Source organism: Saccostrea echinata, unplaced genomic scaffold, assembly GCF_033153115.1.
Source record: "Saccostrea echinata isolate AGI-Se365-2 ecotype Australia unplaced genomic scaffold, CSIRO_AGI_Sech_v1 ptg000056l, whole genome shotgun sequence".
NCBI classification, from domain to species: Eukaryota; Metazoa; Mollusca; class Bivalvia; order Ostreida; family Ostreidae; genus Saccostrea; species Saccostrea echinata.
The window spans coordinates 10,996,682-11,019,777 of record NW_026889805.1 but is presented as its reverse complement, the minus strand read 5'-3'; the positions used below and the strand labels follow the sequence as shown (position 1 = coordinate 11,019,777).

The window sequence follows — 23,096 nt, the reverse complement described above, 5'->3', positions numbered from 1 at the left end:
AATTTTATACACTATCTCCAACACAGCTAAGGGTTGCGCGATTCCACCCGCTCCGGTCTATGGTTACGTTAGCATGGACGAAGAGGGACAAATCGCAGAATTCACTTGTGGACGGAGTCACTACCTGCTGGGGGCCTCCAAAGTTTTCTGTGAAGGGGGTGGACTATGGAGCAGTCCCTCACCAAAATGTATTGGTAGGTTTAATTTATTTATCGTTGTAACTGATAATGAATAAGTTCATATTTACGTCATAAAAAAGACTTTTATTTGGATTTGTCGAATTGCAAGGTCCTGGAAGCAGGAATCCTAGCACTGAAAAGCTGAGGGTGAAGAACGAGACCAAAGAGGTATCTGTCGTACAGCCCCCCTCCATTAACTTTACTGTTGAAATCAAGAAGGCAGACGGCACGTGCATCCATCAGCGTTATAGGACCCCTCCATCTATTCCCCACGCCACGGCCATCACTCCATACCATTACAATAAATACAAGAGAGTGTGGGTCATTTACGCTAACTACACCTGCGATGAGGGTTACCATTTCCAGAGCAATCACTCCAGATACATGTTCTGTCAGAGCTACAAATGGACCTCCCCAGACCAGCCGGTGTGCCTCAAAGGTATCCATATATGTATCTACTTTTATAGTGCATCCCTCCTTACTATAGTGCATCCTTCCTTACTAATGTGTGCTTCGCATCGGTTCTCAGTATCCACAGGTTTGAAGGTGGACTCAGAACCGAGAAGACTTTTGTCTTATATTTCAAAATATTTACATTTCCAATGTCTTTGTCCGAGATAAAATTACAAATTGTAAAAATACTTTATTTCTACATAAATCTACTGGTTCATCGATAGGCACGGTTAAAAAAAATCACGTGCAGGGCGGGACAAATAGAGACAGAAGCGGGGCTATTAGCACGGGAATTTGCAGAATCAGGAGCATGTAAATATAAGGAATAACTGTCAGATTTTTTGGATTCATGACGATGATCAATCGATTGGCTTGCGTAATAATTTTATGCATAAACGCCTTCGGAGTTTATGCAAATTATCACGCAAGCCACTCGATTGATCACATCATGAATCCAAAAAATTAGACAGTTATTCCTCAATTAAAATTGATGTCCTTATAATGTACTTATAATTGCATCTATTATCAAGAGGTGTTAATACTTTGTTTATGATGTATTTATCAAAAAAAGCATAGTCCTTATGCAAAATTACTGCGAGTAGAAATAAATATTACATTGCAAAGGAGATCAGGGTTTCTTTGTCAGGTAGAACACGCAAAGTTTCACAGTACAGTGTAGTACAAGAATAGGTGTATGAAGGGGTGTGGGTCATCGAGACGGAGTGACCAAAGGTTGATATTCAGTCACTTTATTCTTGATTCAAGCATTCCATATTTGATGCCAATCCCCATTCATGTTTTTTTTTTATCAGATGTAATCCATCCATGTGTGAGGGATAACGGAAACTGTACCCAACTGTGTATCCCCGGGGAGGGTTTGGACTACTTTTGTGACTGTTACCGTGGCTACGGACTAGTGGAGGACGGCAAAACGTGCGCTGGTAAGGTTTAAAGGAAGGTTCGTTATCTTTGAGGATCTTAATATGGTCCCACCGGCTAATATGGGGTGTATGGATGCAGATATGCATAGTATGGAACGCCAAATTAACAGATACTCAAATATTTGAACCTATCTTCAAAATAGTTCAAATAATTGTACCTATCTTCAAATAATTGTACCTATCTTCAAATAATTGAACCTATTGTCTTTCCACAAATTTTATTTAGAAAATAAATTTTGTTGTTATGACTACTTTCACAACAACAAAATTTATTTTTAAAAAAATTGTGGAAAGACACTATCTCCAAATGAATTGAAGATAGGTACAATTGAATTAAAGATAGGTGTAAATAATCATACCTATCTCTAAATAATTAAACCTAGGTTCAAATAAATTACATCTATCTTTAATGAAATTAAACCTATCTTCAATTCAATTAAAGATAGGTTCAATTGAATTATACCTATCTTCAATTCATTTGAAGATAGGTACAATTGATTTAAAGATAGGTACAATTGATTTGAAGATAGGTACAATTGTAACATATCCACAAACGACTTGAAGATAGGTACAATTCAATTATACATAGGTTCAATTCGTTTTGTGTTATTGAAAGTAATGAAAGCTCCCTCTAACAGCGACTTGAACATGGAGGGAACTGCACAGTGCATTTTTATGGGGAGTAGTTGTTATTGTCAGTATCTTTATAATTAAAGATAGGGAAGAGATTGCAAGGGTACATGAAAAAAATCCGCTCTATCAATTTTTCTCATTTTTACATTTAAATTATCTTACGTTAATGGTATCATAATATGAAAATTTCAACCATGGTCATCAGGGTTATAAGGAAGATATGGTTGCCATGGTAACCACCGTTTTTCAATATTTTGATATTTATGTAGTGAAATTTTAAGTATGCAATATAGATATCAAAATTGAAACAAATTAAATAATTTTCGCCAGATATTAAATAATATGCTTTATATTCATCGAAAATAAAAATTGTATCGGAAACTATTGATAGGTGTACTAATGCCACAGTTGCTTTGGGGAGTAGTCATTGGAAATTTGCAGTAATATTTTCACCCCAAGAGCAGTTTTCAACGTCTTGACAAAAAATTGCCCAATGAATTTTCCTAAGATTAATATATTTTGTAACAATTATTATATGTGACTTATGGTTAAAATATGAAGTGGGATCATCACATTCTTTTTTAAGCTACATGCATTTCAATACCCCCCCCCCCTTCCTAAAATATTAAAAGATTTCATAAATTTTAATCTGATGGTTTGTTGCTGAACCTTTAATATGCATAATCTGTTAAAGAAAACTATAGAAAATACGTATAGATTAATAAATATTTTTTCCTGAAAATCTTGTGGTGGTTGCTCATTTTATACGTAGAGCAGAATGATAGCAGAATGATATAAGTATCATGTACACAAAAAACAACAATATGCATATTTTTTTTTATTTCCCCATCTCCAAAATATTCATTCCGTTATCATTTCAATATAAGTATATACATTCTAAACCAGTGCACAGTGGTCTGAGGGCCAAATTGTTCATGCTCTGAACACTCATCGAGTTCTCTGAACTGTGACTTGGTATCGGAAAGGCGGGGGAGGGGGGGGGGCAGTCACTTGAACACATTGAATGAATAGGTTATTTCAGAGAACTTGTACCTGCAATATAAAAATTATATCGTATATAAAAATCCTAGCTATTATCTTATTTGACAAATTTTAATGATTTGCTATTAAATATTTACATTTGCAAATATTTTTCCTTCAGATTCATTGCAAGTTAGTTCTAAAACAATTCATTTTCTCATGAACTAGGTAAGCCTACATATCTCCATTGTGACGTCATAATGCCACACTTGACGTCAAAACTATATAGGCCTATAGTGCAAACTGTTTTGTTTTAAGAAATGAATGTAATATTTTTTTCTTTGACCGACGTATCAAAGAAAAAATTTGGACAGAAAACGTCATCAATGCGCGTAGCGCATTGATGAAAACGTTTTCTGTCCAAATTTTTTCTTTGATACGTCGGTCAAAGAAAAAAATATTACTTTCATTTCTTATCATTTAATTATGATTTTGAAATAATAAAATGAAATTTTCCTTCAGTTTACTATTAAATTTACGCATCAAAAACAGTGCGTAGGAATGTATCACAACAATGTTGCTGGAATTCAAAATGGCTACACGCCTAACGAAGAAACAACGTTCTCAAATATTGTCGTGTCACTATCAACCTTTTCTAACAATAATTAACAGTTCTTTAACACAAAAAACTTACCTGTTGTGTTATTTATTTTTTGCTATATCCCAATGGGTATATTTTCCCCGGTAAGCTATCGATAGGTTCGTAAATTTAAAGGGATGTTACTCAGATATCCTAACAACTCTTTCTATAGATCACAGAAATTTTGGATTTCATTTGCGCATCTCTTCATCTGAATTTCAAACCGAACATATAAATATGTATCACAACCTGTCCATGCTGTAAAATCTGGAAGAGTCTGTTGCCGACTGTTTTACATTGAAAGAATTCCGTCCTCATTCATGCAGTGTTGTTTTTCTCGATCATTCGATTCCTAAGAATTAACAGATTAACGATATTTCCCCGCTTTGGTAGCATAAAAACATTACTTCACAGTACTACTGTTCATACCAGTTATCTAAAAGTCAAACATTTAACATAGGTATGCTGATTTCTTTCCTTCTTTCCCATTACTGTATTGTTGTCATGCAGACGATCTGATTTGTTTAGCAAAGGGGGATAATTCAAAATGAAACGAATGTAGAAAATAAGTCAGGAACGTAACGGACAAGTTTCGAAATTCAGGAAAATATCTGTTAGAGAAAAAGTATTTAATTGTTCCTTCATGAACTTCTTGAAGCGGGAAATACACATATAAAGACAGCCAAAGTAGTTCCGGCTGCAAAGTGCAAGCGAACTCCAAATTCTATTGATGCAGTTATCAAAATAATTTTTTATCCAATCAGAATCAATTATTTTATAGAAATTAAATGATTAAAAAATAATCGTAGAATGACATTTATAAATTTGTGCTTCATGCTCACGCGGTTCATGAAATATGCTGAGGTGAAGCGTCTTTGTTCATGTCCTCGTGAATTTTAAAAAATTTAATTCATTTTTCAAATATATTCCCGTGAGCATGATGAGTTGAAATGTGTGTGTGTGTTTTTTTTATTTTTTATTTAAGGAATGAATTTAATAGCTACTCAATTTATACGATATAAAGTGGGTTGGGGCAGTTTACGCTTTATAAACCGCGAAGCGGTTTATAAAAAAGCGTATACTGTTCCAACCCACTTTATACCGTATAAATTGGGTAGCTATTAATTTCATTCCTTATAATTTAATTTTCATTCATTTAATGTAAGAAAAAAAGACGATTGCCTTTCAAAAATGACTTCAAACTGTACAAAATTTAAATGTAACGTCAGGCGGATCGATACGTTTTTGACGCGCGTCATTGTGACGTAGGCAACCCAATTTATACGATTTAAAGTAATTTTTTTATCCAATCAAATGGCGCGTTACAATCAGAATTAAATTATAAATGTATATGCTCAAAATAATTTTCTCTCTCTGGTATACCTGGTACCTCCGTAGTACCTCGATTGTCAGAATTAACCTCTCTTAGTTTCGTCTGTCATTCTTACACGTGTATTTTTTGCTAGATTTGTGAAAACTTGCAAAAAGAAACTTTTCTTTTCTGTCAGAAGAAGTGTGTTAAGTTTTAATTTTTTACCAAATACGACGAATAAAACATTGTACCACAACAAATGTTTACGCAATTTAATGTGCCGACGATTCAATGTTTACATGGTCGATGTAAGAGCTGAAAATACTATAGAGAAGATCTTACAGAGGAAAACGATTTCCTCAGCGATATTTTTAAAAATACGTTCATGTCCAGCATGCGACCTCAAACTGGTCTATACACGTATAACGTTATATGAAAATCGCATTCGTTTATCTGTCCATCCATATAGGCCTATATTCATTATAATCACCGAGGAAATCACGCCGTCTGAAGCTTCTAGGAAATGAATATCTATCTACTCATAGATGTAGACCTATAGGAAAGAAACCGATCTCAAATAAAATTCTAATATTTTAAATAAAACTAGAGGACATAAAGATCCAGATATGAATTAAATTTATTCATGAAATAGATTTCAGTGTTCAGAACTACGACAAAAGATAGACGTGTCAAAACGAAAACCCTCCCAAAAAACACAGGGATAAAAAAATCTGCGTCGACGCTCGATCACCAACACTCTACAACATCACATATTTATCTTATTCTTTCTCTGTTTTAAAAATATTGCCACGAAGATCTTTTGTCATGGGCGTAATCATAATTACGCTCCTTATTCAGCTGTTATTCCGGAAATGGTTACCGTAAATCTTTTTTTTAAACATCACATGAGTCGATCACGTGACGCCTTGTATATCTTCAAATTAATTGTACCTATCTTCAAATCAATTGTACCTATCTTCAAATGAATTAAAGAAATAAAATATAATTGAATTAAACCTATCTTTAATTCATTTGGAGACAGGTACAATTGATTTGAAGATAGGTACAATTGATTTGAAGATAGGTATAATTAATTGAAGATAGGTTCAAATATTTGAATATATGTTAATTTGGCGTTCCATAGCATACAAGTATGTAAATCTCTTTAGTAAATATAAATATATTGTAAAACATTTAGAAAAAAAAATAATAAAACGCCTATATATAAATAATCAGCGATAAATTCCTGTCTCTTATTTCAGATAGGAACGAATGCGTCATTGACAACGGCGGGTGTGAACAGGAGTGTCGGAACACCATAGGCTCGCGCTACTGCCTGTGTAGACAAGGTTATGTAGCCGTAGGCAACGTCTGTTTTGGTATGTTATATGTTTACTGGCTTTGCATAACTTAATTAGTGGTCTTTCTATATGTGTCAATTATATGAAAATGATTTTAATACCCGATGTTTCTATATGAAATCTATCATTCAATATTTCATATTCTCTGCCTGTAAAATGTCGGACCCAACCCACATAGCTATCTACTTATTTTTTTACAGCTGAAATATAGGCCTAACCATGCTAACGTACATATTTATATACGGCCTATAAATGTCTCTGATCCCATCATTTCATTTTAATTATTTTTATAATATAATTAATATTATATTTGTATCAATTGCACTATGTTTGCAGTGTTCTAAGAGTCTTTTTTTAAAAAGTGTGCATAGAGCCTACATAAAAATCTATACTCCAATCAAATTAAACAATTGTGAGTTAGGCTGTGCCGCCAATCTGATTAAAATCAGATCCCCGATGCTCCTTTTTTAACGATATGTCGCTTACGAGGCGACATATCGTTTAAAAAAAAAAAAAAGAAGAAGAAGCAAATATGGTCCACGCCATTTAAAAATTTTGCGGGAAAATAATAGGATATGACGCACTACTAATTCGCAAGTCCTATGTATATAAATAAATTAAATGTGATTTCTCGTATCCCGTGATAGCTCAGTTGGTAGAGCGGAGGACTGTAGTAAGTTGATCTAGAAATCCTTAGGTCGGTGGTTCAAATCCGCCTCGCGGGATGCAAATTTTTTTTTTTAAAGATTTTTTTAAAAAAGTGTGTATTGATATATATGAAACATAGAACATGTAGCACAATAAGTGTAATGTAAGTTGTCATGATAATTATTCTTTTTCCCCTGTGTAAATCTGTTCCTCCACTCACATACTCCAGTCTGATGCATGTGTGCAATCATCTTACTTTGAATGATGTCTGTTAATAATCTTTGTTCTTTTTGTGTAATATTGTTCCTTGAGAATCCATAATTCGCCAATAAATAAAAATAAATATATTGAAATAATGCGGGGAACAGAAATATCCACTGGCGCACCAACCAAAAAAAAAAAAAAAAAAAAATGTATAGTTATCATATACGTAGTATAGTAAATCCACACTTTTTTTGTACGCTATAATATTAAAACGTAATTTGTAGGTAAACCAAAAGCCGTACATTTCTAAGCACTTCATTCAGTCTTATTAGGAAACCTACATATTATATATTAAACATAAATTACAAATTACAAGCGGTGAAGTATATATATAGAAACGTAAATGGATTAAAGTAAAATAATATTATTACTTTATGGGAGGGGTATTACGTGTGTATTACTTGGGTGCTCAGCTGGTAGCTGAGGTATTATATAAAATCTCATCCATTTCTCTGGTCAATATCCCCAAATTGTACGATTTATTTAATTGTTTTGACAAAGAAAAAAAATATGTTAAGATTTTTTTTTAAATGTTATTGTTATTTATTAGTCGTGCATGTTCCATTGTATATGTTTGATGATCAATTTTTATTTTTAAAAAAAATTATATATGATAATATACATGTAGGAGATGAAAATATATATTTGTTTAATATTTAAGATGTTTTTTTTTAAACAAAAATCATCTGACAGCTATTACATACATGTAAGCTCTAATAGAATACTATACCAACATCAGGGTCAGTAAAATTACTACAGACTTTTCAGATTATGTAAATCAAACTTCATAAACATTTCTGATTATTTATTATAGCAAATCAACTCTCTTTCTCTCTCTCTCTCTCTCTCTCACCGTATAATTTACATACCTCCCTCCCCAGGGAATACACGCCAAATCTAAATTTTATTTCATTTTTGATATAACAGTAATCACTGTAATTTGTATGATATCCCTAAAATTCATTATATTGTATACCAGTTATTTGGCGTACGTGTTCTAGGATGCTCAGAGAAATTTCCGTGTCATGATTAATACTAACAAATCGGGAACATAAGCGCGTGTCGGTCGAGCACATGTTCTCCTGTTGCATGGATAAATTAGATTATATTTCGTATTCTCTCGGCACTCTCCGCTTCCAAATGGCTTTATCCAGAAGAAAGGAAATACCACGCTGTCAGTCATCCAAGCTTACTCGGGAATCACCGTGTTCAACAGCGTGTCAAACCAGTTTAAAAGTTTCCAAAGTTTCCCACGGCGCTTGACGTGGATCCCGAGTGTTGGAATAACAGGGAAAAGAGGACATCTATTGATATTAATCACCTCGGAAGGTAGGTGCCGAGACATTTTACACTTGGAGGGATATAAATAGGTACATATGTGTTTGTAGCATTCCAGTCGGATCAGATAACCTCGGCGAACGAGCTTATCCGATGTGAGGCCCAGCAAAGGGGCACCTGTTGGAACTGGTCTGCCGTGAAGTCAAGTCCGTGTGAAATAATATCACGGATAAACCGTAATCCTGGTCACAATATATAGGGAACCTAACAAGCAGAACTCAGATAACGATCTAAAATACCAGTAAGATTTTGGAGGGAAAATCTCAGCCGTGAATTTGGTCAGGACAGGGGGAAGCGGTGCTACTCTCCCGTGGGACAACCCGCATGTGGTTTTTGTCCCAATTATACAGACAGCACGTCAAGTCAGATTTATAATAGACTGCCGGATATCAAGGTGCTACAGACGATCCTGTTACCTTTTACTCGTGGCCAACTAGACTCTGTCGCTGGGATTTTTATTTTATTGTGACAAAACTTTTTGGATACTTTGTGGACCTTGCAGTTAAAGGGTAAAGTTTAGTTATATTTGATCCAGAGTCCAGATTTAACAGCTGTTTAATTCAGCTGGCGATGTGTTCACCTCGGTGTAAAGACATTCCAGTAGGAATATATTACCTTTGTTGAAGGTCTCCGTGTCGCTTAGGCGTAGAAAACTGGAGGTGGATCTATTGTGGTGAAATGCGTGGTACTGTTTCGATATCTTGTGAACAGTGTCGAATGTTTTGCGTGGTATAAGTGTAGGATGAATTAAGTAATACTGTGATATGATCTCTTCAGATGAATAATATTACAGCATGGGTTATTAAAGATTTACCAAGAAAAGTCAATTGCTGGAATCCTTTGACTTTGACATTTAAGGTGAAAAAAAATATGTCAAAAGATTTTCCTGTTAATTTAAATTAAAGATTTAATGAATTAGACAATTTTGGGTTGATAAATATATGCTCATGCTTTTAGTAACAAATTGTAGATATTGAAATGTGTTTGAAAGTGGCATAGCCTATTGTGATATAAAAATTTTCAAACTTTTTTAATTAAAACCATCTTAATGGTTCCAGTCTGCCGTGTTAGAAATGATCTTGGTTGCCTGGATAAGAAATTTACCCTTTGGGCGTAGTTTACATGTACATGATGTACATGAATAATGCTCTAGGAAGTTTAGTGGATGAATGTGGAAAATCCAGATTCTATCCGTATATTTATTTCTTAAAATATCCTGTTCAACAAATTCATTCAGCGTGACAGATAATCATTCTTTTTGCTTTTGAGAGCTATGAATTCACGGAAAACCTGGCCTATTGTGAAATAAAAATATCAAAGAGGTGTTTCCTTCTCCATGTGAACAGGGGAAGATTTTAATTATACTCAGCAGTTAATAGTCTAATTTGAATCTATTAATAACAATCAATGATTAAAAGGAAATAAAAAAATATTCCAAATTATTGAGTGATAAAAGAAACTTTTTTTTTTGGTTCAAATAGACAAGATATTTAGGTTCTGTGTGGTTAGTAAACAGATATTTGGATCTTTTAAATAGGGCTGGGACGATATATCGAGATATCGATAATATCGATTCAATGTGAGGATGATACGCATATCGATACGTATGAAGAAATATCGACATATTGCCCAAAAAATTCTTACTAATGTTTTTCTTTGTTAACTTAACATTTTGGGTTTAATATGTAAAATAAATATGCTTAATATAAATATGAATATGAAATACATAATAATTAAGACCAACATAATTAAGTTTTACAACAGATATATAACTTCTTTGAATAAATTATTCTTTTTTGTGAAGAAATGCCTTGTTCATTTCAATATAAAAAAGAATTTATAACCAATTAAACATGTCGTGATACATATCGTATCGTGGCTCAAATATCGGGATACGTATCGATATAGAAAAAGTTGTATCGTACCAGCCCTACTTTTAAACCATAAAATTCAAGGCCATATGCCACTTAGACTGTCTTATAAACCATAAATGGCATTTGATGTTATTTTGCCAATGTATGTACTTTACAATTTTATGAAGTAATTAAAAGTGTATAAATTAGCTCTCTAATAAAATTCAGAGACTAAACTGATACATTTTTATAATTTGTCTGTTGGAAGTGGGAAATGAGGTAAAAAAAAAATTAAAGTGACACAATTTTACAAATCAAAAAGTAAATAAGGAAACCTGGCTCATGTTTTGCTCCCCCTATTGCTACTTTTGAGGGTAATTAATACTGATTGAGGATGGAGTTCATGGATTTAATGGAACTTTACAGGATGAACACTTCAACTTAAGGAAGTATGTTTTTGGAATTCACACACGATCGTAGATGGGAAGCAGCCATTTCTAATAGGTCTGAGAGGGGAGAATTGGAAATGGCACTTTGACACAGGAAATTTTTAATCAGCTCCTGTACTTGACAAAAACATTGAAACCAAGTCTTATTTTTCCAAATGAGGTTCTTTTTTTTGATTGCATGGCTTCCTTTAGACATTTTGATTTTTAATTGTTGAGTCATACACTGCTCTGGAGTGTGGGAGTCCAGTGGATGGTTATAAGAGTGATAGAGGATTTTCTTTTTCATTTTGCTGACTTTTTTAAAATGTTCTAGGTTTTTCCCTTTTGTGATTTTGAAATGGATAGACTATTGAATCTAAATTCTGCTTGGCGTTTTTTATAATTAAAGTAGAAGTGAAATACAGGATATTCAAATGATAATGGTAACCGTTAACCAACATTGAATACTGATGAGTATTAAATTATTAGAAATGTTTTATTTTCAAATGCTTTTATTTCATGTTTCAAACTTTCAAAAGCCCAGTTTTGAATAATTTATGTCTTTTCTTTAAGTTTTGAAAGTATCATGAATTACATTTTTCAAAATTTGTTTGGAAAATTTATTTCAAATTTTTATTTTAAATTTCTCTAAATTGTATTATATTCCGTCTTTCAGAAGTTGTACACAGAAGATGTGACAATGCCGTCTGCTGAGCAATCACTTGTGGAACGTCTGCTGAAGCAGTCAATTCTGACCGTCTGCAAGGAGGCAGTGGCCTATAGCCAACAACTAGAGATTGACGGAATCATCTGCATCTCCCCAGAAAACCAGGACAAACAAATTGTGGTCAAAGTTCATGAACTTTTTAAAAAGGCTTTTGATGGAGAAGAAAAAAATCGGATTGACGAACAAGATGATAGTCAGACTATCGGAAATTCAGAATCATCCCTTGGCAGAAAATCCTCTAATGGAGATCAATTTAAAAAAGAGTTTGCAGAAAATTCAAATGATATTCTAGGTGAGGATTCAAACAAGACATTTAGCAAATTCAGTGATGTAAATAGTGAGAGGAACAGTACATTTGAGGAGAATGAAGACTCTGATAGTTCCCATAGTGATGACACCAGTATGGAGACGGAGGGGATGGGAGCAGAGAATGATGAAGATTCGTCAATGTCTGCCTCAGTGATCAAAAAGCCAATGATGAGTAGAATCATAGCTCCAAAACTTTCCAATCAGAGAGTTAAAACAACCCGCCAAAAACAGCAAACCAATTCTAAGAAAAATAGTACAATAAAGAATGAAGAGGATGATGTGCCTGGGTACATTTACAATAGTGAAGCTCCAAAAGCCGACATAAAGCCAGTAAAAGATGTGGAGTGCAAGCGCTGTTACCAGGTGCTCCCAGATGGACCATCATTTGAGAATCATAACCTGAATCAACACAATGTCTATACCTGCCTGGTCTGTTACAACACTTTCACTTGTCGCAATAACATGAAACGGCACATGAGGCTACACACTGGTTATAAACCGTATCAGTGTACGCTATGTTCAGAAAGCTTCACCAGAAAAGATGATATAAAAAGACATCTCATCAAACACAACTACAACAAGCCCTTCAGATGCAACCTATGTAACAAAGGCTACATGGATCGAAAAACAATCAAAAATCACATGAAGAAAGAACATGCCACAAAACTGCTACACTGCTGTCCTACATGTGGTGAGAGCTTCAATGATGTCATCAAATTTCAAAAACATAAGAAGAGTCACCCTGAACTAATGATATACCAGTGCTCGATCTGTAACTTTTCAGGATCAAATCCTCTCATGTACAACAAGCACATGCTGGTGCATGGGCAGGAGAAGACTTTCAATTGTGTTCCCTGTGGGTCAGAGTTTTCGGACCCCTTCAAGTACACTAGTCATCTGAAAAAGCATCGTTCAGATGAAAATTTTGATTCCTATCAGTGCTGCTTTTGTTCTCATATGCTTTCAACATACGACCAACTCATCAAGCATGAGCACACTCATGTACAGAGCAAGAGACACACATGCACTGTGTGCATGAAACAATTCCGTTATCCTTCCAATCTGCGTGAACATATGCTAATACATTCAGACATGAGTCATAAGATCCGAATCCACATTAAGAAGGAGGTCATTCCCTCCACACTTAACAATGAAGAAGAGGATCTGTCCAATTCTGAAGGAAAGGCTGGATCTGTCAAAACTGAACCAGAGATGAATGACAATGAAAAGGAACAAATCTCAAGTCAGTACTGGTGTACCGAGTGTCAAACAGGCTTTGAGTCTGAGAATGATCTCACTGACCACATTTCAGTTGCACATGATGAATCAGTCAGCAAGTCAGAAAACAGTGGACTGGATAACTCTGCTGGTGAAGAAGCTATGAAATATGAAGATTCACTGAATCATGTAGAGGACATGGAAAATTCTAGCAGTGACAATGAAGAAGAAGATTTTAAGATGCCAAGAAAAACTGGAAAAAAGAACTCTAATGTTACCTTCAGTCTGTTACCTGCTCATCTTAAAAACCTAGCTGAGATGAAGAGCACCAAAGCTTGCTCAGACGATGAAGAAATTGAGTCTGAGTGCTCAAATCAGTCTGAGCTCACAAGTGCTGATAATCCTAAGAGCATATCCCCGAGCTTTTCAGATACAGCAAGTCCAGCGTCTAGCATGCCTGTGTTTCCTCAGAATGAGCAGGACAACCATGTCATATTGCCAGCATCCTCTCCGTCACCCATTCCTGTTTCCATGCCCTCTAACAACTTTAGCACTGTCACTCGCTCGCCAGGATTTGAACGCGTCATCACGCCAGAAATTCTCTTCAAAATGAAGGAACCATTTAAGTGTGACATCTGTCGTGGAACGTTTGACAACTTTGAGGCCTTTGATAAACACTGCAACTCTATCCATCGAAGATACATTTGTGACTTTTGTGGCAAGCAATTCACTTCAAAGCCAAATCGAGACCGCCATGTGCGCTACCATACCGGAGAGAAACCTTACAAGTGCGAACTTTGTGGTCAGTCATTTTTCCGTGGTGATGATTTGAAGTACCATAGAACAACTCGCCATTCTGATTTCTTCACCTTCAACTGCAGCAAATGCAGAATGACATTTGCATGGGCAAAAGATTTAGAAAAACACTTGTTGAAGTGTCATCGTTGAATTTTAGAATTTGTGTCAAGTTTTTTAATTTTTAAATCAGAATATGATAAAAAATTTTTTCTTTTGTGCTGAACAGACTAGTTTGAAATGAAATTTGGCATGTTCTATCAACCTTTTCCTTTTATCCTCCAAGGAGAACACTAATGTTTTAAACTCTCTAAAATTATGACTATGAATGAATGCAAAGCTAGGGACAGGTGATAGCTTTTTGAAAAGTATTCCAAATATAGTTGTAAAAATTATTTATGGTTTTAAATAGAAACTAAATAACATAGTTAAAATTTGAGGCTATGAAAGTAAAATAAATCTAATAATCTATGCAACCAGGTAATTCATCGTCAGCCAGGTAAATGAATTAACCTTTTGGTGTAAACTGGAAGTACAGGTATCTGTGAATGAATACTCAAGGTTGTTTGTATTTTGTACTTTGTGTTTCTATGCAATTCTGTCCTTGAATATTGTATGCACTGAAGATCCATAGCAGGAAGAAGTAGACATGCCTATCGAGAAAAAAAAAACATGACAGAAATTTAGGTGGATTCCAGCAGAAAAATCCCTGGGAATTAACTCAGCTAGTTTCAGATCCTTTTACCTTACCAAGCACAATTTTTTTTATTATGAAGTCACACTACAATAAACTGCACCTTTGCATGGGATTTAAATCTGACCCAACATTGACATTCGGAATTTCCAGAGTTTTTTTATGAGATAAAATGATCGGTTCTCCTGGTATTTAGGACGTGGGTTTGATTGTTGTGCAAAATCACATTTGTTGATAAAGAGCTAAGGCATATTATGCATTAGAAAAATATGAATGTAATAACAGTTCAGTGAATAATATTTTTGCATTAATCCCATTTTGACTGTTGTATAACCAGAATTTTAAATTTGTTTCTGAACATGTTGCATAATCTTGATTCTAACAGGATATATTCCAGGTTCCTTGTGTAAGTGCCTTACAAATGGATATACCTATTTTATGTATACAAATAAACTAATAAAATCTTATATTGGTTATTCTTTTCTTAGGAACTGTTTTCATTTGCTGATAATTTTTATTTAGATCATTTTTATGCTGTCAGTAAAATCCTTCATAAGCCAGAAGCTCGATGGGATCTTTCATAGGAACACCTTTTACTTGGATATGATTTTGTTTCCCCTGGTTGGGGAGTCACATTAAAATGGAGTACTGCGAATGTTATAAAACTGTAACAGGAAAGGAGAAAATGTATATGGCTTGACCGGGAATCAAACCCGGGACACCTCCATCACTAGTCAGGTGCTCTACTGACTGAGCTACCCAGGCCGATATCCATGGCCAAAACCATTACATGCCTCCATCCTTAAATTGTCTTCACCCTCGAAGACACAACTCAAGTTCTTATTAGCCCTGACAGGACTTTCACCTGCAAGTCCAGGGGTGGTCAACGGCACCAAATCTGTAACAGAAAAGGAGAAAATGTATATGGCTGGACCTGGAATCGAACCCGGGACCCCTGCATCACTATATAGTCAGGTGCTCTAACAACTGAGCTACCCAGGCCAATATCCACGGCCCAAACCATTACATAACATTTGGATGCGTATTCTTTTTAGCATCTTTGGTGGAAAGCAGCTTCCATAATTCGACATTGCTTAATGTCTTCGATATATTATATTCCTATATCTAGCACATTCAGAATATGCACTAAATGTTAAATCTACACTAACTTGTTGAAAAATCAATTTTCGCCAAATGTAGTACTAAATATGATACATTTACAGAATCTATGTTCTTTATGAAACAATAATGCAGGTATTTCTTCAAATTTAGATTTCTTACAAAGAAACATTGTCAAAATGATGGTGTGTGTGTCCTGGCACAAGCACAAATACACTTTAGGCACATTTAATTAAAGATGTAGAACATTGCAGAATTTTTTTTTTTTTTTTTAATTTCATTTTATCCAATGGTGCCTAGGTAACTCTTTTAAATCAATTTGAAAGCTGTAAAATAAAAGGATGGTCAAGGAATACTTTCTCTGTTCTCTAGAAAAGTGTTATGGACTAGAGCCACATCTCTTGCAATCCTTCATTCTTATTACTTCTTAATTATTTATCCTCTTGGTCTAAAAAGAATTCCATACTTTGATGAGAAAAGCCGTGTCAAAAGAGGTTGAAACTACTGAGATATTTATTTTTAATTCTGAGTCCAAAAAATATGAAAATGTATATTTACAGACATTGATGAGTGCCAGGAATACAGAAAAAATCTATGTCCAGGTGAATGCCTCAACACACCTGGCTCGTTTACATGTAACTGTAGTATCCCAGGTTACTTGCACAGTCCCACAGATAAATTCTGTGAAGGTGAGCCATTTATCTGTTAGTTGTATCCAGAGTTACTTGGACTGTCAGATGAATTGTGTGAAGGTGAGCCATTTATCTGTAAGTTGTATCCAGAGTTACTTGGACTGTCAGATGAATTGTGTGAAGGTGAGCCATTTATCTGTTAGTTGTATCCAGAGTTACTTGGACTGTCAGATGAATTGTGTGAAGGTGAGCCATTTATCTGTTAGTTGTATCCAGAGTTACTTGGACTGTCAGATGTTAGTTGTATCTAGGGTTACTTGGACTGTCAGATGAATCATGTTTAAAGGTGAGATATTACCTGTACTTAGGGACCTGCGTGTAGTGTGGGAGCCCTATAGGAATCATATTGTTCATCTGTCAACACTTTTGTGATGCGATTACTCAAATAATTTTCAACTTACCATTTTCAAGTTTTGTACAGAAAAACTTTATAGACTAAAAGAAATTAAGACACTTGTAAATTTTGGGGTCATATTGCATTGTGTGTATGTCTGAAAATCTATCATGGCATGATAACTCAAATAGTTTTCATACAATTTAAAAATTATACAAAGAAGGTGACTATAAGAAAAAGACTCCTATTAATTTTGTGATCATATTGTTTTATGCATCGTCTGTTTGTACATTGTATGTCCAGTGTTTAACTATTGATAATTCTACACATATATGAGTGAATTTTTTCATGTCCCCTATTCTTATGTGCTACATTTTATTCTAAACATTCTGTATCAAATGTAGATGTCAAGTCCCAATGAAGCCATTAGAGCCCATGTATATCTTCAGATCACTTTAATCTGACATCATGTATTGAAAAAAAATATGTCGGTCAGATTAATTAGTAATCTGAAGGCCTATGTGAGGGATAGGGCTCTCGCTGACTGTGTCAGTTTTCTAGTTAGTATCCCAGAAATTTTTTTTTATCATTCTAGGACCAGGATAATGATGAGACAATTCAATGGTGAATTCTTTTGATTAGGAGATCATGAAATAGTGGTGGGAAATTTATAGTTTTCAGATCATTGGGTTCTTTATTATTTTACAAGTATGGCTGACTCTCTGGTATATTGTGTGCTAAAATTTGTCAAGAACCTTTTTACTTGACTAGATTCTCATATAAAAATATAAATGATGATTTATAATATTGTCCTAACATTCTATAGATGTAGATGAGTGCAAGAAAAACAATGGAGATTGTCAGGAGATTTGTGCCAACACTATAGGGTCATATCGCTGTGAGTGTGGTAATGGTCTGAAGTTAGAGATGGATGGTCACAACTGTACAGGTAACACAATCTTACAGGTAAAAAAAAACATACAAATTACTCTATCTTACAGGTAACACAACTGTACAGGTAACACCATCTTACAGTAACACAACTGTACAGGTAACACCATCTTACAGTAACACAACTGTACAGGTAATACAACTGTACAGGTAACACCATCTTACAGATAACACAACTGTACAGGTTACACCATCTTACAGATAACACCATCTTACAGGTAACACCATCTTACAGGTAACACAACTGTATAGGTAACACCATCTTACAAGGTCTTACAGGTAACACTATCTGGTCCTACAGGTAGCACTGTACAATCTTACTAGTAACATTACCAATTTTACAGGTAACATTCTCAGGTAACACTATAGGGTCTTAGAAGACCACTGTCTGAGGTACTCTGGCATACTAGAGGTCAGGGCGTGATACTTTTGACTTTGTGCCATTTGACCTTCAGAACAGAATCTGCTTGCACTCTGAATACAAGGCCTATCCACCTCGATCACCTCCCCTTGGTTTGTAAGGAGAATGTTTGTCCCCCTGTATAGATCTTTGTAGTAGATAGTGTTTAGTATGTTCATGCTAAAAAAAGGTGTTCCTGTAAATTTGTTGTTAAAAAAATTTAACCATATAGTGATTATCAGAAGATACTTTGTTGTAAATCATGTATTTAATGAATATGATTTATCAGAAGTAATGGAGAATTGTTTTTACAGTAATGAAAAAAGATGGCTGGTCTTGTATATTATGGGAACAAAAATAAATTTATTCTTCCAATTACCACAAAATTATAATTGTTCCTTCTGCATGTCTTAAATGTTCTGATCTTTAGAGGGAAATATTGGTAATTGAAGGTCTGTGAAACCTGGGATTGGACATGTCACAGATTATATTTTTACTAGGGATATACACTACGTAATTACATTGTATAAATTTGCTTTGATGATCAGTGAACTTCCTACAAAACCTCAGGACTCAGTGGAACTGTCCATAATTTTTAGCAGGCTTTCCTTGTCTGGGAAAGATAATCAGGAAAATGGATCAGTAATTTGTCTGGAATTAGACATTTAGTTTCCTGGATATGCATGTCTGATTTCTGGGTTAGTGAGACTAAATTATTCCTGAAATTACAAATTTATCAACCAATATGTCATCTATTGATCATGACCCAAGTACAGTTAACGTTTTTGTTTGAACATTTAACACAGGAATATATATGTGTGTGTTTTTGGGTTTTTCCCAAAATTACAGTCTTACTGGGTATTTATAATTTAGCAATGTAAACTGGGGTCATCTCATAGCAATTAACTTATTTACAGTGATGGTCAGAAATTTATGTAACGTTTTCATCTCACCAAAAAAAAAAGAGTGCCTGTTTAGTGCAAAAATGACCGAATTTGGGAGGGAAAGTCAGGAATTATTTGGCAGTGCATGGCCATCAATGAAATATAGTGCTATGATACCTTACATTAGTCTCAACAACAGAATCAATTCCAATCTAATTAAAATTAGATGTTCCGAATCCGCTACCGCTTCTCAAGCGGTAGCGGATTCGGAACATCTAATTTTAATTAGATTGAATCAATTCAGTCCTCATAATTTAGAATGCCCATTTTTACTAAGATTTAATGTAATCTGGTAATTTTAACTTTCTAGTAATGATGACAGATATATTATAAACATTGATACTACAGTGAAACCTGTTTAGTCTGCACCTGGACACAAATTCTGTGTTGGAATAGACAGGGTGTTGGATTTCACAGTGGAAGAACACAGAAAATATACAGTAAATTGGAAGTGAAAATAAAGATTGTTATTTACAGATAAATGGATTGACAGGTGTCTGATTAGACAGTATTTACTGATTAACAATTATCATTTGTTTAGCTTGATTAAATAATTGTATAATTGTGTTTTATAATAACAAGATAATGTCATATCACTCATATATTACAACTTACTTTTTTTAGCTCACCTTGATGAAGCTTATGCTATACCCCCGGCGTCGGCATCCCGGTTAAAGTTTTAGGAGCAAGTCCCATTCTCAAGTAACTATAAGCCCTACCTTGACCAAACTTACATGGATGATGCATCTTGGGATGGACACTACCACACTTGCTTTGGATGCTGGATCTGACCTAGATTTTCCAGATGAGTGACCAGGTTAGTTATAGGATACAGGTCCATTCCCAAGTAACTTTAAACCCTACCTGGACTAAACATGCATGGATGATGCATCTAGCCTAGGGATGGACACTACCGCACTTGCTTCGGATGTTGGATCTGACCTAGATTTTCCAGATGAGTGACCAGGTTAAAGTTTTAGGAGCAGGTCCATTCCCAAGTAACTATAAACACTACCTGGACAAAACTTGCATGGATGATGCATCTAGGGATGGACACTACCACACTTGCCTCGGATGTTGGATCTGACCTAGATTTTCCAGATGAGTGACCAGGTTAAAGTTTTAGGAGCAAGTCCATTCCCAAGTAACTACAAACACTACCTGGACCAAACTTGCATGGATGATGTATCTAGGGATGGACACTACCACACTTGCTTCCGATGCTGGATCTGACCAGCATTTTCCAGATGAGTGACCAGGTTAAAGTTTTTGGAGCAGGTCCATTTCCAAGTAACTATAAGCCCTACCTGGACCAAACTCGCATGGATGATGCATCTAGGGAAGGACACTACCAGACTTGCTTCAGATGCTGGATCTGACCCACTTTTTCCAGATGAGTGACTAGGTTAAAGTTTTTGGAGCAGGTCCATTCCTAAGTAACTATTAGCCCTACCTGGTCCAAACTTGCATGGATGATGCATCCAGGGATGGACACTACCACACTTGCTTCGGATGCTGGATCTAACCTAGATTTTCCAGATAAGTGACTGTTTTTGGAGCAGGTCTATTCCCAAGTAACTATAAGCCCTACCTGGACCAAACTTTCATTGAATAATGCATTTAGGGATGTACACTAACCAACCTGCTTCGGATGCTGGATCTGACTTAGATTTTCCACATGAGTGAATTTTAGCCATATTTTTACCAAATTAGCATGGATGATATATCTAGGGATGGACACTTTCAGACTTGCTTTGGATTCTGAATCCCGATGAGTGACCAGGGTAATGTTTCTGGAGTAGCTATATAATATTATGACCTGTTATAATTAAACTTGCATAGATGGTGCATCTAAGGATGAAACTTCCAGACCTGCTTTGGATATTGGAACTGACCAAAATTTTCTTGATTACTTAAGTTAGTTAAAAGTTTTTTGAGCAGGTCTATTTCCAAGTAACTATAAGTCCTACTTAAACCAGACTTGCATGGATATTGATCTTGGGATGTATCCTAAACAGAAAAAAAATATGATGTGAAATTTGCCTTATTTATAGATAACATTTGTTGAGGTGAGCTTTGTAATCTTTGATTACCTATGTTTTTCATATAGCATGTGATTATAAAAGTATTTCACAGTTGATAATATAATTTGTTTTAAGGTCAAGATCTAGTAAATGAAAAGTGCCTGAAGATTTCACAAATTTTAGAAATAAATTCCTTTATAATTCTTAACAGTTATAGCTTAATAAGTAAAGGTGTATTGGGACATAATTTTTAGGTAAACTCAATGGAAAAAACATATTTTAAACTGCCCATTTCAATGCAAAATGAAGAAAATCAGGTATTAGAAACATGGGAGTTTTCTCCATCTCAGACAAAGGAAATGTATCCAGATTGCCTTCAGTTTCTCAGAAAATGGTTTTTCATTCTTGACCTCTTCTTTAAAATGATTTTAAACTGAATATAGGTATCGGGGTTACTTTTGACATTATTTCAAATTGAATTCCATGAAAGTGCGTCATTTTCTACATTATTCTGTTATAGCCGCAAAGTACGGGAAAAAGGAAATTTAAATGAATTATGACATCATAATGGATCTAGCACCAAAAAGATGGTCTAAACTCATTTTTATAGATCTTGACCTTAAAAAAGAAAATAAAACATTTAAAATCATTGAATTTGTGTGTTCAAACATTGAATGTCAGCATGCATTAATTATTGCACACACGTACAGATCCCTCCAATCTACAATATATAGATTGTACTTTGTAGATGTGAATGAATGTGAGGAGTATGGGCCCCAGATCTGTAAGAATGGTGACTGTATCAACTGGAGCGGGGTGTATCAGTGTCTCTGTCACCATGGATACCAGCAGCATCAGGACGGCATCCACTGCACAGGTCACCATGATGTTAACTAAGGCATAATAGTTACTGTTCTTAGCTGGAGACTATTCTTCATGCTTTCTTCTCTACCATTTGTACTCCCACCTAGGAAGTTGTAAAAATCCCATGCTTTTTATTTATAATTTTGGTTGATAATTAAATGATGAACAATAGACATCATACATTTTCAAACTTTTTTTTTCCCCACAAAATCAATTAATTAGATAATTTAAATTGTTTTTTACAATCTTTCAAAAATATTTACCACCAGTATTATTTAAAGTGTAGAACATCTTATGTTCTGCTTTGCAAACTTTAGTTACTTACATTTTGTCACTTGTAATCAAACTTTTAAACAATTGATATTCATCAGAAGCTTGATCATTATTATCATCCACTCCATTCAGTTTGGATAAATGTACATGTATTTCTAAAAACCAAACGATTCATTGAATTGGTTTAATGTTTAAATGCCTTATGATGATGTTTTTTTTCTAGATCTAAATGAATGTTTGGATGGAAACAATGGAGGCTGTCAAGATCTGTGTGTTAACACTGTTGGTTCATACCACTGTGCTTGTTCCTGGGAAGGGTACCAGCTAGACCATAATAAAACAGAATGTATAGGTGGGTACAAACTAGAATAGATATATAAACACAAAGTGTACAGGCTGGTATATGTACCTGCTACAATAGAACTGAGTGCATGTAGTTTTGTTCCAGCTATTGTAAAACATTAATGCATGTTCAATAATGTGAGTGCTTGCAAGTGCTCAGCAAATTTCCATCACTTGATCTATAACAGAAGTGTTTGTGAGTGCTAATGCAAGCACCAGCACCATGCAACTCTGTTGTAAAGGCTTCAGAACAGAATGTGTAGGTTGATACCTACCAAAACATTGTGTAGCTTGGTATCTGCTAGAAGTTACCAAAGAACAAACTTTACAGTTCGGTATCCACTTGAATATAGGTGAGTAATCAACTAGAGGGGAACAG

General features: G+C 34.8%; 2 protein-coding genes and 1 non-coding gene across 5 annotated transcripts in view; all 3 read left to right on the top strand.

Moving 5' to 3' along the window:
* The window catches only part of LOC133173622 (fibrillin-3-like), a 35,331-nt gene that overhangs the window by 772 nt on the left and 11,463 nt on the right, over positions 1-23,096 (top strand). Inside the window, exons 3-10 of the mRNA XM_061308601.1 lie at positions 27-194; positions 289-618; positions 1,445-1,573; positions 6,402-6,518; positions 16,454-16,582; positions 17,746-17,868; positions 21,987-22,115; positions 22,599-22,727. Coding sequence (XP_061164585.1) covers positions 27-194; positions 289-618; positions 1,445-1,573; positions 6,402-6,518; positions 16,454-16,582; positions 17,746-17,868; positions 21,987-22,115; positions 22,599-22,727 — 1,254 coding nt within the window. The remainder of the gene's footprint in view (positions 1-26; positions 195-288; positions 619-1,444; positions 1,574-6,401; positions 6,519-16,453; positions 16,583-17,745; positions 17,869-21,986; positions 22,116-22,598; positions 22,728-23,096) is intronic.
* On the top strand, positions 7,138-7,225 carry Trnay-gua (transfer RNA tyrosine (anticodon GUA)). The gene is given in 2 exon segments: positions 7,138-7,174; positions 7,190-7,225. It is a non-coding gene; the product is annotated as a tRNA-Tyr (tRNA).
* Positions 8,440-15,241, top strand: LOC133173722 (zinc finger protein 729-like). Of its 3 annotated transcripts, none has more exons than XM_061308742.1 (2): positions 8,440-8,741; positions 11,708-15,241. In XM_061308742.1, exon 2 carries the CDS (start codon positions 11,732-11,734, stop codon positions 14,231-14,233), a length of 2,502 nt encoding a protein of 833 aa, XP_061164726.1. In that variant the 5' UTR covers positions 8,440-8,741; positions 11,708-11,731; the 3' UTR covers positions 14,234-15,241. The 3 variants fall into 3 exon arrangements, with proteins under 3 accessions (XP_061164726.1, XP_061164727.1, XP_061164725.1); XM_061308743.1 differs by lacking the exon at positions 8,440-8,741 and adding an exon at positions 8,775-9,259; XM_061308741.1 differs by lacking the exon at positions 8,440-8,741 and adding an exon at positions 11,340-11,474.